General features: G+C 37.6%; 1 protein-coding gene across 1 annotated transcript; it reads left to right on the forward strand.

Annotated features, from left to right (window-relative positions):
- Positions 1–4,806: 4,806 nt before the first annotated feature.
- Positions 4,807–13,652, forward strand: LOC104543990 (transportin-1-like; the record flags this gene model as incomplete). Its single annotated transcript, XM_010188726.1, has 4 exons — positions 4,807–4,909; positions 7,899–8,074; positions 12,288–12,394; positions 13,468–13,652. Coding segments are annotated over 4 exons (524 nt in total), but the record flags the coding sequence as incomplete, so codon positions are not given.
- Positions 13,653–17,542: the final 3,890 nt, after the last annotated feature.

Here is a 17,542-nt window from a genome sequence, read left to right on the forward strand (position 1 = left end):
GACAAAATACATCTGCTTCTAGGAGAAAGGTAAAAAGTTTACAGTAATGAAGACTATAGGCCTTCATCCTGAAGGCTATGAGCCTTCCTCCCCACGACCACCCGAAGACCACCAGAGGGATGTAGGGCGCATGCCCAAATAGGAGGAGTTGTATGCTAATTATTTTTGGAGGAATCCCTGCTTCTTATTAATGAGTTCTCTGATATCTTGTGAATATGTATGAATAGGTAGCATATAAACAGTCACTTTGTAACGAAAAACCAGAGTCCTCCCAAGGAATGATCCTGGGGACTCCCCGCGTGTAATAAAGAATACCTGCTTTCTAAAACTCAAATAGGAGTCTTTGAGAGTAAACTTATTTTCCAGCTTTCTTGGAATCACTACTGACCCCTCGGGGACCCAACTGGACTCTGTCCCATTGGTCACAACTCTCTGACTTCTTTCCTTCAACCAGTTCACATTCCTTATAAAGGAATGCACATTACCACTTCTCATATGCAAGTAAAAATGCCATTCCTTTAAGACCAAAAGGGAGTAGAACCCAGAAAAAAACCCAATTGTTTTAATGCCACCAGTAATAGTACCCACAGTATTTTTGGCCAGCTCCAGAACTGAGTGTCTTTACTGAAAGCAATCTAAGGAAACCTATAAAAGCACATCTTGATTCCACAGTCTGGTGCCAGTATCAGTAACTGGCCAAGCATTACTACTGCTTTTTCACAGCATTTTTAACTCCTGTGACATAATTCTCACTCCTCAGAACCCCATGAAGTTTTTACTCAGTTGTGCCTTCTGCTTTCAAAAAGTATTCAGGAGCAACAGTGCCATGACGGAGTCATAAGTACCAATGATGACTGCAGTCTGTATTCAGCTTAGTATAGACAGCTTATAATGGCTTAGCGCTGCAGCACTGGACTGGGCAACACCATTCCTTCCTAGTGAGCTTGTCTGCTTCATCTGAAGTGGCACATACTGGCTGTTCAAGCAAGTACGGATTTAGCAGAACAAATTTTTATTTGATCCCTCCAAGGAAAAAGGACTTATATAACTTGAAGTAATGGATGTTCTTCTCTGAATCAAAAGATACACTACTGATAAGAGGTAATTCTGACCAGTAAGCTTTAAGTCTCAGGAGTCTTTGGCATTCCAAAATGGCAAGCACTCAGACTTTCTCCTCATTTTCCTCTCTCCCTGAAGAAAGGGGGCTGATGAAGTCATAGGTAGAAACTGAAAACTAAAGAAACTGAAGATGCATTTCAAATGACTCAAAAGAGCAAGAGCAGCATGGTCACACACACCAAAGCTTCTTAGATATAGTCTCCTTTTCACTGGTACTCTAAGTAGCAGAGTATCAGTCACTTTGTTCCTAGTAAGAACTCTTGTGTAGCCAAATACTGGAAAAAAATAAGATTCTAAAATAAAAATAATAAACAATGAAATTGCATAAAGGCCAACTGAATTAAAAGCAGAGCCCTGCTCTCTCTTTTATTATTGTAGCTACATGCTACTGAGAAAGAACACCTCCACTAGTGTCAAAACCCTATTCTACCATTCACGAGAGTGCAATTTAGTATTGCTAAGTGTAAATCTGGTTATAGCAGCCAAAAAAGTCAGCCAGAATGAGGAAAAAACCCAACCAAAAAAACCCCAAAACCAAGTAAAACAAAACACCAAACCACACCACCACACTGAATTCAGACTTGGGGAAATAAAAATGAGAAGGTTTTGTCTTGACTTAATTGGGAATTTTAGGGGAGGAAGCCTTACTGACTTACTAGAGCAGTAAAGTAGTCCAAGACCTATGCCACCACACAACTTTCTGTTAAGCTGTACCTGCAGGGTATAGACAGAGGGAGAAGTGGTCAAAACTGCCAGTGTGTAGCACCATATACACCACAAGTGTTGGTGAGTATTATGTATTTGTGCTTCCCAGTACTCATGTAGTAGTTTGAACAGTATTCTGAATTACTCAGTTTGATAACACAGCCTCATTTTACTCACTCAGTTAATTCTTGTATTCCAACTGCTATTCATATAACATTGTCACATTTTAATATATAACATTCACCTTTGATATTTTCAGAGAGCGACAAAACTTCTGTCCAAGTAATTTCTTTAGATAGATTAGTGACTCTAAATCCTAGTTAATTTGCTGCCAGATGCTGTCTAAGCAGCTTCCATTGGGAAGCTCATAATTTGCTGTCCCTATACACTTGACTTAGTGCTAAGAAACTTCTTGTCTGCCCTTCTCTCCCCCCACCCCAAGATATAAATACTAAAGAGAGATTACATTCCTTCTAGATGTTCTCAAAGTGCAACGATATACTGTGTTCATTAAATAGCTTGGGATCTTGTAGTGAATCATACTCTCATTACACTGAACCATGCATTTCTTACTAAGGTTTCTTCTGCTCTTGATAAAATCGTATCACTTACTTAACTGCAGGATCAGGAGGTGGTACATAAAAATGGCATCAGAGAAGAAAAGTTTGTGGAAATCTGATGGAGAAGCTGAAAGTAGAAGTGAAACCAGAGTTAGTTCTTTAACCTTCTTGTGTTTTTGCGAGCCTGTAGAGATGTACATATTCTAGCATTCTGATTGACCTATGGTCATTTATTAGTTAGAATGCAGAAACTTTTGTAACTAACAAGCAAGCTAATTGTTGGTCATCAGTTCAACACCCTTCCCGCATTGTCCACAGCTTAGTTTTATTTAAACAGTGTCATGAGGAGCAGAGCTATTGCTACTTATTATTGAATAAGTATGCAACACTCAGCATCAGCAGAACATTTCCAGCTTTGTTTTTGTGTCTTACAGATGCTCTTAAACTTAGGCAGTTGTGTCAAATTATTTTCCGTGACTCACATGAATCAGTTAGGCAGTGATTAATTTCAGTCTAGCCACTGTGTTTCAAGGTCATTTATATATTCAGATACACTGAATGTTTTGAAATACTCTCAGTCCTGCTTCTGACATTGTAGTGAACCATACCAGTTTAAGCCAAAAGTGTTATATTTAAGGTTACTTAAAAGACCAACATAAAAAAAGAAGTTGGTTCTGTTTCTGCTAGGAAGCTCGTGAAGGTATCTCTCTACTGTATTCTGAAATCATTCAGAATCCTGAGATTATTCAGAATTAGGATCTTTCCTTTTTAGCTCTTTGAAGAGTCAGCCAGTCTTCATTAATAATAATGGATCAGAAATCTTCACATGCAGCAATGACACTAGTAATGATTTTTATAATTTTGTATTTGTACATATCAAATTCATATCACTAGTTAAAACACACAGGATGGCAGCTTTATTTCTGAATAAGGCTTAATTTTAAGAATGAAATTGACAGAGCAGTTTTGCTTTAGAAAAAATCTCACTCTGACATTTAAAGTTGCCAATATCACAAGAGTAATAGGGCAAAATATATAGCCATGCTCATAATCGTTATATCACAATCTGTGAATGAATAAACGCTACCCTCATCCCGATCACTTAGTTCTTTTAGCAGTCTAGGAAGTTATGCACTAAGGAAGAGAGGATGAAAAGTTATGGTGAAACAAATGCTCACCTTCATCTGCAGGTGAGCTACAAAAACCTCATTGCTTCACATATGCACTCTATGTCATACAAACCCTCTTTAGAGAAAATATGACTGTTTGAGGACACACTCTAGTTCTTAACAGCACTGCAGTAGCCCTAAAGTGATGTATGTCTGGGTAATGTGGGTGTGTGTCCATTTGCTGTCTGTAAACCATTAGAATCTGAAACTGATATTACAGTCTTGCGACAGAATTGAAAATTTACTGAGAACCAAATGATGATTGTGATATGGTTTTATTATCAAGTGAGGCAATGTGAGAGGGAAATCTTCCACTGAGGAACTGATTTGGCACCAAAGATGATATCAAATGCCAGAAGTCTGCTTCGCTTTCCTTCTTTTTCTTGTACTGTATGTTCTTGTCAACTCTCTGTACTATCAGGTTGACTTGAGATAGGAGGCAACAAGACTCTGATCTTTTTTGATGGCTGAAGCGTATGGCTGAAACTTACCCCAGAATCTATGGAGACTGAAGTGTGTCTTACTCAGCTCTTAGGCCATCTGCCTGTAATCTTGGTGTTACAGCAAGAACTCCATTCAGACCTATATTACTGTCTTCTGACAGTGTAGCTGTTGTTGAACACCGTGGGTTCCATAAATATCCTTGTGCAGTCCTATCAGATTTTTTTTTTTCAAATTAAGATTTTGACTATGATGTGGTTTGAGTGATTGGTTGTTTTGTTTTTTAATTCGTCAGTATCAGATTCTGTGCTGTTTTTCTAGCTCAAGTGGTTGGTGTTTGTTTAGCACTAAGCCCATCTTTGTGATTTCTGCTTGTCACCTCTCAGTATGGTGATAATTGATTCTGCTTTTTGCTTTTAATCTTTTTCTTGCTTCATGAATTCTTTTTATTTGTCAGAGATGCAACTTTCATTATGAATCCCTTGGAATCTTTGTTGCAAGTCTGTGCAGTGGACAGTACAAGGTAGTCTTTCTGTTATCTTGGCTAAAGGAATGGATTTAAGGTATTGTGGAGTGTTGCATACCATAGGATACTTAATGAAGAAAAAAATGGTGCTGAAGTTTCACCTTACTGTGACCTTGATTTTTATCTAAACCACCTGGGTAATTTGCCCATTTCTAACACAAGGAACTTAATAGTATCTCTGTCTGGTTAAGTTGAAGCTGTTGCCTTGTCCTTTTTGTGATTGTAGCCAGGCATTCTAAAGGATTAATGTTTTTCCTTAACGCACTGTTTGATGTTTTCATTCTAGAATTTATACTCATAGTGGCCAATGTGCCGTATTCTTATCGGACTTTGGTTGGTACTCTGACATCTTTCACCCCAGGAAGATACTGCTGGCTGATACAGAATGAGTAACTATTGTATTCTGTGTCTAACTATGGCTGTTGCTGCTTATGGTTTGTTTTGGCTTGCAAGGGTTTTAGATCATATAGAAATTGAAGGAAGACTCCTTTGGCTTCCTTCCTCACCAGACATAACTTCAAATCTTAATAATCATATATGGAGGACTGGATTTCTTGAAGGTGTGTGCTCCTATCAGTGGATTACAATTATGTAAAGCAATCACTATTTGTGTAGGAGTTGAGGTGGAGATTTTACTTTTAATTCAGAGTATTTCAGGTAAACCTGAGATTGATCAAGAGTGCATGTGAGAACTTCTTTCTTTAGGTGATTCTCCACCTGATCTTTATTAGTGATATCTTCAAAACTTTAAAAGAAATTACAAAATTACTTGATTGGCTTGCCAAGTAACAGTAGTAATAATACCTGTCACATCTCACAACCAAGGTCTGTGACTTAAGAAAAGTTTGTCCACCTATCTGATGTTTAATATTTCTATTTAAAATAATAAACCTTTTCTTCCTTCCTTCTGTTGTCCCTTGAAATGCAGTGCTGTGCAAGTGAAACAACTTTTATATTTTTAGAAGTCAGTGGGTATTTAGAACCTATAATGTAGGTAAAGTTACAGAATTGTTTCAAATACATATGGTTTATGAAGTTACTGAATTCTGTGTGAAGGATGTATTTGTTTTTAAATCAATACCTTTATAATTATGGAGCGTGTAAAACAGTGCTTATGTAGGAGAACTGAAATACAAACTTAAAAACAATATTAAGAGGTATCTCATGGCAGTCTGGTTTTGGCACTCAAAATCAGTTGATTAAAATCAATTTTAGTTTTTGATCAGCCAAACAAAACCCTTCTTCTGAAAAGCACTCTTTCTGTTCTAACTGGCACAGATTACAATAGAAAGTATCTTTAATGTGTGTCAGTCAGACATCCCAGGTGTACAGAGAGTCTTGATGGTGTGATGCAGTAACTTTAGTTTGAAAATACTTTCAAATATGAAGTTGTATCTCCTGTGGTGCTTATCCTTATTTCTGTTGGATGTTAATAGCTTTGAAGGCCTGGAATAGATCCATATGTAAAATAAATCTTTGAGCAAGGTAACTTTGAGCATCCTTATTTCTTGCCCAAATCAGGGCTTCATACAAAATAATTCCAACAGGTGGCTAAAATTTTAATTAAAATTAGCTTCCTGTGCTGATTAGGGTTGCTGTAAACTGGACACTTAAATTTCCTTATACTATAAACTAATCCTTTCTATCTAGAACATCCAGATCTTACTTTCTGCATATTTCAGAAGTAATACAAATTACTCATGGTCTTGGTTGAAAAAATCAAACATGAGTGTGCTCCAATATAAATGAAAATTCTAGGCTGTTCTTTTTCTATTCTTCCTCTTGTCCCAGTAATTTAGAGAAATTTGCAGGCAAAAAGCTCAGTGAAAAGAACTCAGACCATTGCCTAAACTTAAATTTTTACTAGTTTCAGGTCAATTCTGGTTACTTTTTTCTTAAGGTTCGCACTATATAACATCTACCTGCTAATATTTTTTAAAGATATTTTATTTTCCTTTTGTCATGTGTTGGAGCTGGACTGGCCACTAAAGGATGGACAGACACTCTCTATTAACCCCTCTCAGCTCCCCAGAAGGGGAAGAAAAAAGAGAATAAAGGAGAGAGACTTATGGGTTGGGAAAGAAAACTAAAAACCAATTTAACAAAACAATAACAATAATATGAAAAGATAATAACGTTAATATGAAAAGAATGAAATATATACAAAACCAATACAAAATCCTGCCCCCCCCCAGTAGCGATGACGGCAGCAGAGGCTCTGCAAAGCAGGGCACTGGGAAGGTTCTAGACCAGACCCAGCAGCAGGTGGGAACAGGATGCAGGAACTGGATTCCTGAACACACGGATCAGGATTGAGGCAGGTTAGCCAGCAGGGCTAGCTCAGGCATTGGCCATCCCAGAAGAAGGAAAGAGGAAGAATCACAGAATGTTAGGAGTTGGAAGGAACCTCTGAAAATCATCCAATCCAACCCCCCTGCCAGAGCAGGATCACCTAGACTGGGTCACACAGGAACGTGTCCAGGTGGGTTTTGAATGTCTCCGGAGAAGGAGACTCCACAACCTCTCTGGGCAGCCTGGTCCAGTGCTCTGTCACCCTCACACTGAAAAAGTCTTTCCTTGTGTTCACATGAAACCTCCTATGCTCCAGCTTGCACCCATTGCCCCTTGTCTTATCAGTGGACATTACTGTCCTGGTGAGGACATCACCTCCTTTCAGGTAGTTGTAGAGGGCAACTCTCAAGTCTCCTTCATCAAGCACTGTCAGTTCTAGAAATGAACGCTGTCTGGAAAAACATGCCATTAGTTTCAGAAAGTACAGTCACTTAGGAGACCTAGCTGAAAAAGTAAAATCAATGAATAGAGAATTAGTTCTATTTAGCTCAAACCAGGACACCTTCTCACTCTAATTATTGATTTAATAGATCAGTAGAACAGCTGGTATCTGAATAATACCTTATTTTGTAGAAAAATTGAACACTCTATTTCTGTGGGAGTAGGGTGGGGGAGGATTTCCTGCATAGTCTTTACATAATATCTATACCTTACTGTAGTGCTAACAGGTTTGTAATCAGTTTCTCACAGTATCAGTGTTGCAGCAAGCTGGTCAGTATAATCAGAACGTCTGAATGCCTTTGGCTGACCAATTTCTTTCATGAGTCTCCTATATCCTGAGACTTCAGATCTATTCCGCGCCGATACCGCTTTACAGACTTTTCTTTTAAAATGTAGAATTTGTAATACTGATATTCTAATTATTCTGATATTGATATTTCTGAATAAATAGAAATACTGAACTCTGAATATGCAAAGCTGAATATGAAAGAGAGATAAGGATGTGAAGATTAATAGCTCTTTCTATAAGCTTTGCTCTTGTTGCATTGTTCTGGAAATCTGTCTTATTCCTGTGAGTTGATTGAGGGTTGAATGTAACTTTTCTGTTGCAGATGAACCAACACGTTCCTTGAGTGGTCTCATCTTGAAGAATAATGTAAAAGCACATTTTCACAACTTTCCCAATGGGGTAACTGACTTCATTAAAAGTGAATGTCTGAATAACATTGGTGATTCCTCCCCCTTAATTAGAGCTACTGTAGGTAAGTTTGCTCTTAGTTTTGGCTTCTGCATACTGAAAATGTTACTGATCTGGGTGAGAGCTGCGTTAGTGATAAACTCATAAAACTGTTTTTTTTCTGGTAATTGTTACAACTTCACCATGTTTTAATGCTGATATTTATCTTTAGTGTGAATATTAAACAGTCACACTTACTTTTGCTTCCTGTTCTCTGGGAACTGATTTAGTGATGCAGTTCGTATCTCTTGAAATGTAACTTAACATAAGTTTATTTGAATCTACTAAAATGGAACTTGCTGCCAATTTCTGTACCTAAAAACAGGAAAAAGGTAGGGGTCTGACTTCAGAAATATTTCAGTACTCAACTTGCATCAATGAAATACTTCTGATAGCTGATTTCCTGCACCCTGCCCACCGTATTCACACACATGCACATCACTTCAGGGAATCGTCATACCATTCACATAATAAGTTTCTGTTTTTAAATACCTTCTGTCAGAAAACAGTAGATAAAGTGTGGTGTGCAGAACATTGTAGAATCATAGAATGGTTTGGATTGGAAGGGAACTTAAAGATAGCTAGTGTCAGCAAAACATCTTTTTGTCACATGAATTTCTAATTTCATAGATACTTTGTTTAAATACGCATATTTGCATTATCTTTACTTGCTTCTACGTAAAGATGCTTTTCTATCTGCTCTTTGAGAATTTTATTTCCTCCAGTTACTACAGTGATAGTAATTTTCTTTGTCCACTCAAAAAATGAGGAAAAAAGTATAATAAATATATACTTGAGTACAGTAGAGAAAATGGGGGTGAGTGTCAGTTCAGAAAGAAATTCAGCTTGTATCAGCTTGCTCCACTTCTAGAATAATGTAGCAGTTACTGCTCTCTTAGAATCCTTTCTTTTTTCTATACAACTCTTTCTCCAGACATCTGGGTTATGCACTGTGGGCTAGAGAAAAAAAATGCTTTTAGCTCATAGCTTTTTCCTGCTGTCTTGTCACTCGTGAAGCTGCTTTACTACAGATTTTATTAACTTCCAATTTTCTTAATTACAGTAGAAAGTCTTTAAATGACAGGTACCTGTGTGATTTCAGGTTGTAGAAGAGTCATGCTTGCTTGTTCATACATAAGTTGTCAGTGGAGTACAGTGGAGCTGACCGAAGAATATATTCCAGCTCCATCTGGATTGCTGTTTTAGGGCTGTTTGGTGGTGATGGTTTGTAGGATGGGTTTTTTTGAGGAAGTTGGGGTTTTTTGTTTTCAAGCATTTATTCTTTGATTTCTCCTAGTATGAAATGTTTGTGGGATTAGTAGCTTAATTACTGCTCAGCTTTAGGTGATCCTTGCAGGGATTTTTGAAGTATGTATGAATTCTGAAGATTAGTAGCAACTGATGAACTGTATGTTTACATAAGAGTTGCTATTTAGCACATGCTTTGCACCCACCTGTTGCAAGTAATTAAATGTTGGATCCTTGTAGCCTCCTGTCTTAATAGTGAGGATAGTCCAGTACCAATAGTCTCTTGGTACTAGGTAGGTGTAAATATATTACTCCCTGCCTAGGCTGCCTTGTTAGCCTTTGAGTTGGCATGTGCTAGTTAGAGCTACTCTTTGAGTTGCATATGGGATTTTGCAGTTCAAGCACTATCAATTAATGAGCCAACTGCAAGTAAGATCTCAGGAATTCTGAGAGGAAGATGAGCAAGTACATCAAAACAGCAAGAGAAGATTTAATGAAGTATTCGCTCTCCTTTGTAGTATAGCATCTAGAGTTAACCAGACAAAAGCTGATACCTTTTGGTCAAGATGGAGACAAGCTGATTAATCCCATCCTCAGAAGTCACCTCACTGAGAATGAGCATGGCAATAGAGTTGATTTTAGAACTGTGACTTGAGACCAAATGCTAACTACACATTGCTGTATCCTTATTTAGCTTTTCCCTATTTTAATCCCCAAATGAGTAACAGTGTGGAACTTCTCTGTGCTGTGTGGTACAGGTTTTAAAACCCCATGTGCTAATGTTGAAATATGGATTCAAGTTCAATAAAGATGACTGTGTGTGTTGAGGACCCACAGACTTGCCAGGAAATAAATGCATCTATTTAGGAAGTGCACATGACTGTTCTTAAAACTTCCTGGGGATTCTAGTCTGGGCAGGACCTTAGTGTAGCTGCTGCTTAAAAGCAAGCAGGGGAATAGTTTGACTGTTTAAGAGTAGTGGCTAATGATTCTCATATGGGGAGCAATTTTGCTATGAAGTTCAGCTTTGTAGAATTAGGGACTTCAGAAATCAACTTTAGAAGCTACAGGAGCAAAACACCACCCCAAAAATGCCAGCCTTCCCCCTGTCCAGTTTAAAGTACTGAAGAACAGCTACTTCTTCTTTATGTCCAAATTTTTTAATTGTAGAATTAATGCTGTAAACTGTGCTTACATGTAATTAAAACAGTGACATAAAAGATGCTGTCATGACAATCACTCTTATGTTTTTAACATTTTTTACATCCCTCTGTAGTTTATTCTCTTGTATATTTACTGCTCAATTATCCCAGCTGCTATGTTCATTAGATTTCACATTTGTCAAGTGAAATTTCAACAGATTCTGTAATACTGTTTTGAAGTTCATTATAAATCAAAAACTGTCTTTTTAAAGACTTTCAGTTTCAGATTTCTAACCGTGCAAGTTAGTATGTTGGTTGGAAGGAAAGGCCTGTTTTATCTGTAAGCTTTCACCAAAATTCTTCAAAAAGCTGCAAGCTACTAGATAGAAACACGGACATCAGAAAAATAATCAAAGTAAAGAAATAATCTGTGTCTGATGTTTCACAGAGAAAGCCACAAAGGCTAATCTCTGCTGTCTTCTGTTCCTTGCTGGCCAAATAAAGCAGCAGATGAGTGGGAAAAATTTCATATTCAAAAGGAGATGAAGCTCATCAGAAGCCCCTGAAGTTTCCTTTTAACGTGAACATAAGTGCCTAAAACATAATTTTATGTGGCTGGTTCCTCATTTTTCTTAAAACCTTTTGCAAATCTTCAAATGCTATAGCTGTTGCCTCTCTAAGTTTTTGATCATCTGATTTTACTCTTTTGTCCCCAGTGGAGTGTCCCTTTATCATTTCAAGAACACTAGCACAACCTTAAACGGCTTCTCCGCAGACCTGTACAAAAAGTTCCCAATGACTTGTATGGTCCGAACCACACACATCTGTGTTACAAGGGGCAGTGGACTCAGGTCACTCCTTGCTTATGTGTCTGAAAGTATTTTCTCCTAGGTGATCCTATTGCTATCTGCAGTAAGCCTTTTGAAGGGACGCTTAAACTAGTTTTCAAATAGTCTTTTCTTCAGCTGTGAATGCTCGCACATATTACAAGTATAACCAGACCATTTGTCATCTTCTGAAACCACTTCTAGGACCCTGAAAAGATCTTCAACCAGCTCTTTTCCAAAACTACCTACCCTTGTGAGACTTATTATATTGTGTTCATATTCATTAGCAGTAACTGTGAGGAGCATAATGGAGTATGCTACCTGTTTCTTTTTGTCTTGAATCGAAATAGACTCATACAAAGTCAGTCCTGTGTTATAAGCAGCCTTCCCTGTTCCTGTCACCTAATTAGTTTTTCCTGGGATTTCTTTATTCGATGGAAACTGCATTAGTGACTCTTTGGGCTGACCTATCAGTTTGCTGGATCTCAGTCAGCCACGCCCTACAGCTCATCACCGGATGACCTGCCATAGCGTATAAGCTTTTAGTAGGTATCTCTTAGAATGTGTCCTTAATGTTTTGTTTAAACACAGTAAGTTTACTTAAGTGAGTTGTAAGTTTATTGAATGACAGCTTCCCACATTCATGCTTCTGTATCATAATGAAGAAGAGGTGACTTGAGGTGGATCCTTTCTTTACTGGAGGTCAAGATTTGTACAATGGTTAGTAAATTTAGAGCCAAAGCTACCCTGCAGTGTTTAGGCATGATTATTTCCTTAACTGGAATACTTTGTGCTTGATTTCTCATGTCTGAGCCTTTCATGGTAGCATGAAGGAACAACCCACCTTTGCGTTTCAAAACTCTTCAGGTACCATTTGTCTTTTTATGCTTTCCAGTTCTTAACAAAACAAGACACTTCATAACTCCTTAGATCTTTGAGAGGAGAAAAATGAGAAAAATTGGTGTGAAGCATGTGAAGATATGTGAGATCTCATTTCCTTAATTCCTCTTGATTCCTTTAGGCATTTTGATAACAACCATTGCCTCGAAAGGGGAATTGCAGAATTGGCCTGAACTCTTACCAAAGCTTTGCAGCCTGTTGGATTCTGAAGATTACAATACCTGTGAGGTAAGGAGACTTACGGAAATTAGATTATCATCTAAATTTGTTTATTTTTATATCCCTTCGTAGACACTATGTATATCTGTAGTATTTCATGTGTGTGTATATATGTGCACATGTATTCTCATCAGAGCACAGTGGCTCGAATTTGATACTTTTTCTTCTACCTGCATTCCATGTTCATGCTGTTCGTTCAAACAAGTTTGTTTTCTTTGCATAAAAGCAGAATAAGACTGCAGATGGTTAGTCACAGCATTTCAGCTGGGAAGTGTCCTGATGTTACCACTGTGTGATGTCTAATCTTTTAGGCATCATCAGCATCTTCAAGCTGACACTGAATTTTCTCTTACTTAAAAGCAGCATTCATTTTTCTTGTAGCTTAATCTGGAAGAGTGTCATTGCTACATCAGGGTGGGATTAACTGTTTTGTTCAGTATGTATGAAGGAAAATAAATAAATATCAACTGTTTTAAACTATGAGGGCAAAATAAAACCTTGTCTGATTTAAAAAAGTAAATCTGTGATCACACAATTTTAGTTATTTGATGTTGTCTCTGTGAAAGTGTATAAAGCATTTTGTATAAAATAATCCTCAGAGACAGGATTTAATTGTCCAGGGTTCCATGCTGTTGTGTAGTGGTTTAGTGCTGCTTTCTCAAGAAAAAGGAAAAAACACTTGAAAATGAAACTCACATTGGCCATCATTCTGTTTTGCCCCATAACAAACCATGAAAGGAAATACAATTATACATGTAATTAAACTGGATACTTCTGCACCTGGACACTTATTTCTCAAATAAGAACTAGCTTTTAAGCATTTTTAAAAATATGATTGCATAGATAAGTATTGAATGCTAAAATTAGAATTACCACTTATCCACTGACTCACCCAGCTTGCGAGCTTAGAGATGCTGTTATAAAGTGCTTAAATAAAAAGGCTTTAAGGGTGTTTCGTTTTAATTCCATATTTAGTTAGCTACATTTACTGTGTTGTGCTGAATTTACCTGTTCTGTAAAAAACCTGAAATTTAACTTTCTTCAGAATGTGAAAGAGATCTTTAATTCTTTTTTTTAAACAGGGTGCTTTTGGCGCTCTTCAGAAGATATGTGAAGATTCAGCTGAAATATTAGATAGTGATGTATTGGACCGACCACTCAATATCATGATACCTAAGTTCTTGCAGTTCTTCAGGCACAGCAGTCCAAAAATAAGGTAGGTTTAGGTGTTGTACTACAGTTACCTGTTAGAATTTTTACATGAGCACCAATTTTGTTTTTTTTTTTTTTTCAAATGATCCTGGAGAGATCCACAGAGGTTCCATGCATAAGTAATTTTCGTGTTTATTTGCTTCGTTAATACAACAATCTCTCCTCTTTATATGTCTTCCAAATGTACAGTCAGCCCATGATTTTGAAAATCAAACTGTTGGAGCTCATGAACGTACGTAAATACCTGAAGGGAGGCAGCAAAAAAGACATGGCCATGTTCTTTCCAGTGGTCCCCAGTTACAGAACTATAGGCAGTGGGCACAAACTGAAACACAGAAGGTTCCCTCTAAACATCAGGAAACACTTTTTTACTGTGTGAGTGACCAAGCACTGGCACAGGTTGCCCACAGAGGTGATGGACTCTCTATCCTTGAAAATATTCAAAAGCCATCTGGACATGGTCCTGGACAATTGGCTCTAGGCTCCTCTGCCTGAGCAGAGGAGTTGGACCAGATGACCTCCCGGGATTCCTTCCAAGCATTCTGTGATACTCTGTGAAATGTTCTTTTTCTAATTCCTGTTCGAAAACTATATTGGAAGATTCTACAACTTGGAGGTGGCAATTCTTTATTGCCACAGATGGTGAGGAATTAGAGGAAGAGTATAACTTGGAATATATCATGATAGGATTTAAATAAGACGTAGAAACTCACCTGAAATAGATGCACACTAAGAAGAACAGGTAACAAAGCATGACTTTGCTTGTGTGGGAAGGCAAGTTTAATACTTCTGTGGAGCTGGGAGAAATGGAGAAAACCATGGTTTTTTCCTTACTGTATTGTACAGTCTTTCACTTTTTTTCCTATGTTGTGATGGTTGTATCTTTGATACTGTTAAACCACTCCACTTGCTGATCCTTAGCCTGGTTTTAGTACATTGTGCAGAAGTACAAAAACTATTAGTAGTGACAGTAAAATACTTTAAACCTTCAAGAGACAATTTAAAAAAAAAATGTTTTGAGACAATCTTCCAAGACATGTCTGAATAGAATGGAAGTTTGTAATAGTGTATTAGTAAATACACTTCAATGGATCTTCAAAGGCTTTTACAGGTAGTTTTGCCTTTGTGCTTTTACTTGTGGAATTTAATGTCTGTGTCCGAGAGTGAGAAAGACGTCCAAGTAATGGCTTTGCATGAAATGGCATAGAAGAACCAATACTTCCTATTTTATTATGTTTCTACCACAAGTGTTTTAGTATGTATCCTACTACAATGTATGTTTGTTCTAAGCTACAGCTATATTATTGATACATATTGGTCTCACTAAATACTAAAAGCACTGCAAAGGCAGTTGAATACTTAGCAACAAAGGGCATGCTAAAATTTCACTGTGTGTTCTTGTATGGAATTGTTAACATCTGAGATCAGTAATGATTGTATACTCACAATGAACACCCTTACATGCTGTTTGGAACAAATACACGAGGTGTAGTCATCCTGCTCAGTTTTTTATGTACTGAATACTTTATTTTAAAATATTTATATTAGATATATCAGAGTATAAGGTGGCACTTCAAATGTCACTTAGTATTAATAATACTATAGATGTGCAGATTTGTTCCCTCTTGCCTCTAGAAGATATTTGTACAATGTAATCTACTTTCTAATGTTTTTGATGCCTATGTACAGTTTAGAAAATTTTTTTAAGTTATGAAAAATGTGTATTTTAACTGTTCCATTTGTAGGTCTCATGCTGTTGCATGCGTCAATCAATTTATCATCAGCAGAACTCAAGCTCTTATGTTGCACATAGATTCTTTTATTGAGGTGAGTGTGCATTCTTGACTGGGAGGTTAAGTCAGATTACATATCTGATATACCAACAGTTCTTCTCCCAAACTTCCCATTTCTGGTTGCCCATTTTTAGTGTCAGTCCCCATGGACTGTAGTTCATTCTGTGTGCTTGTGCTCAGAGTGAATTAGTCTAAGTGTTCTTAAAGCCCCAAAAATTTGCTTCCTCTTTATAAGTAGAGGAAACTGTTGTTGCATAAAGGTGTAAAAGTACAGCAGCAGTCTATCGCTTACCTGTGATGGGAAGTGCAATGCAGCAATCATCATATCACTGGGTCTGCCTGGGTCTGTCTGAATACTGCTAATGAATGTGGATTAGAAGAGTTGTATTTGGGGTTAACTGGAGTATTTGATTTGCTGCTGTTATGTTCTGGCAGAGTTTTCTGGCTTCAGAACTTCATTTATTTTTAAGAGGAAAAAAACCCAAAACAAACAAATGAAACACAACAAAAAAACACCCAGAAAATACTGTTCTTGCACCAGTGGTAATATTGCACAGTGTTTTGATTATGTGTGCAATACACATTGAGAGTCTGAACATGTGCTAAACCATATGTCTTCAAGAAATAAAATGGTATTCTGAGATGTGGGGTCAGAGAGTACAGAGATACATACATATATACTTCGGTTTGCCAGTAATGTCAATTTAAATACAAATTAAACTAAATGTAATTGAGGCTTTTCAATTGGTATTACTTTCCAACAGAATCTTTTTGCACTGGCTGGTGATGAAGAACCTGAAGTACGCAAAAATGTTTGTCGTGCTCTGGTAATGTTGCTGGAAGTTCGAATGGATCGCCTGCTTCCTCATATGATTAGTATAGTTGAGGTGAGTCTCATTTTCCAGGTTGCATGCTGAAAAAACTGGTTTGGGTTGCAGAAATAGTAACAAATAAAAAACATTCATCAGAGCAAGTATGTTACTCTTGCACTTGCCTACTCTTCATTTTACTTCAAGTCTGAGATTGCAAAACTTTCTTCTTAGCTAATTGTCAACTTGACATTGTTTGACAGGCAATGCATGTAGCAGTTGTTTATTCTTCATTAAGTCAGTTAGTCCTGAAATGGCTGGGATCAGCTATACTTTAGAGTAGAACTCTAAGTGAGATCATGTTAAAAATATGGTGCTAGTGCTGATACTGCTACAGTTTATACATCAAAGCTGTCACTTTTTTCAGATGCATTGACCTTAACAAGGATAAGGTGTGTTATTTTATATAGCTGAGATGCTCTTTGAGCTATGAATGATGTTACCTCCCATTGCATTCAGCTGTAGAGGTTAATGTCATTTGATAGTGCGTTTGCCATTCTGGGTTACTGCAGACTTGTGTACCAGAGGACTACTCCGCTCTTTTTTTTTTTCTTCTCGGCTATTTGAGCTGTGAGTAATTTTTGTGTTTCTGGGAAATACTGGCAATTTCTAGGTAGCATTTACATATGCTACTTGCCAGACTGGAAGCAGAGTTAAAATTATAATGTTTCTCATGCAGGTTTCATGTGGACAGGTGGGTCATAACCCAGTGTCACATTCCATAAGGACTATGTTAAGGTGATAAGTTGTTTTTGTTTTTTTTTACTCCTGTACACAGGCATTAGAGATGCATAAAGCTGAGACCATCCTTGACAGCCTTGGCCTGCTGCCTAGTCTTCCTATATGTTGTCGGGAATTCCATGACACCAGTCTTGGCAGACACATTCTCATATAACAAGGATTGGTTGTACTTGAGGGTGGGGGAGAGTTGGTTATTTGGTGGAGATTTTTTTTTCTTTTTAAGGCAGAATAAAGCTTTGGAGATGATACTGTCAAGTAGTGATAACTTCTCTGGCTCTTTACCCTCCTAAGATCAGTAAGGAACTTCTGGGCTTTGTAGGCAGAAATAAGTGCTTGTTGTGGGAGGTGGACTAATGGCAACACTCTCTGTGGGAGGTGGAGTAACTGCAGAGCTCGCAGTGGGAGGTGGAGTGTCAGCGGAGCTTATTGTGATAGTCCACAGCATCTGTGTACCTGCGCTGCGTCTCTTAAAAGCTCTCGAGGTTTGTGTAGCCACGCTTACAGAACTCCCACTCAAGCTCCAGTATTTAATCTGACACTGC

This window comes from Mesitornis unicolor, unplaced genomic scaffold (assembly GCF_000695765.1).
Source record: "Mesitornis unicolor isolate BGI_N332 unplaced genomic scaffold, ASM69576v1 scaffold14677, whole genome shotgun sequence".
Lineage (NCBI taxonomy): Eukaryota > Metazoa > Chordata > Aves > Mesitornithiformes > Mesitornithidae > Mesitornis > Mesitornis unicolor.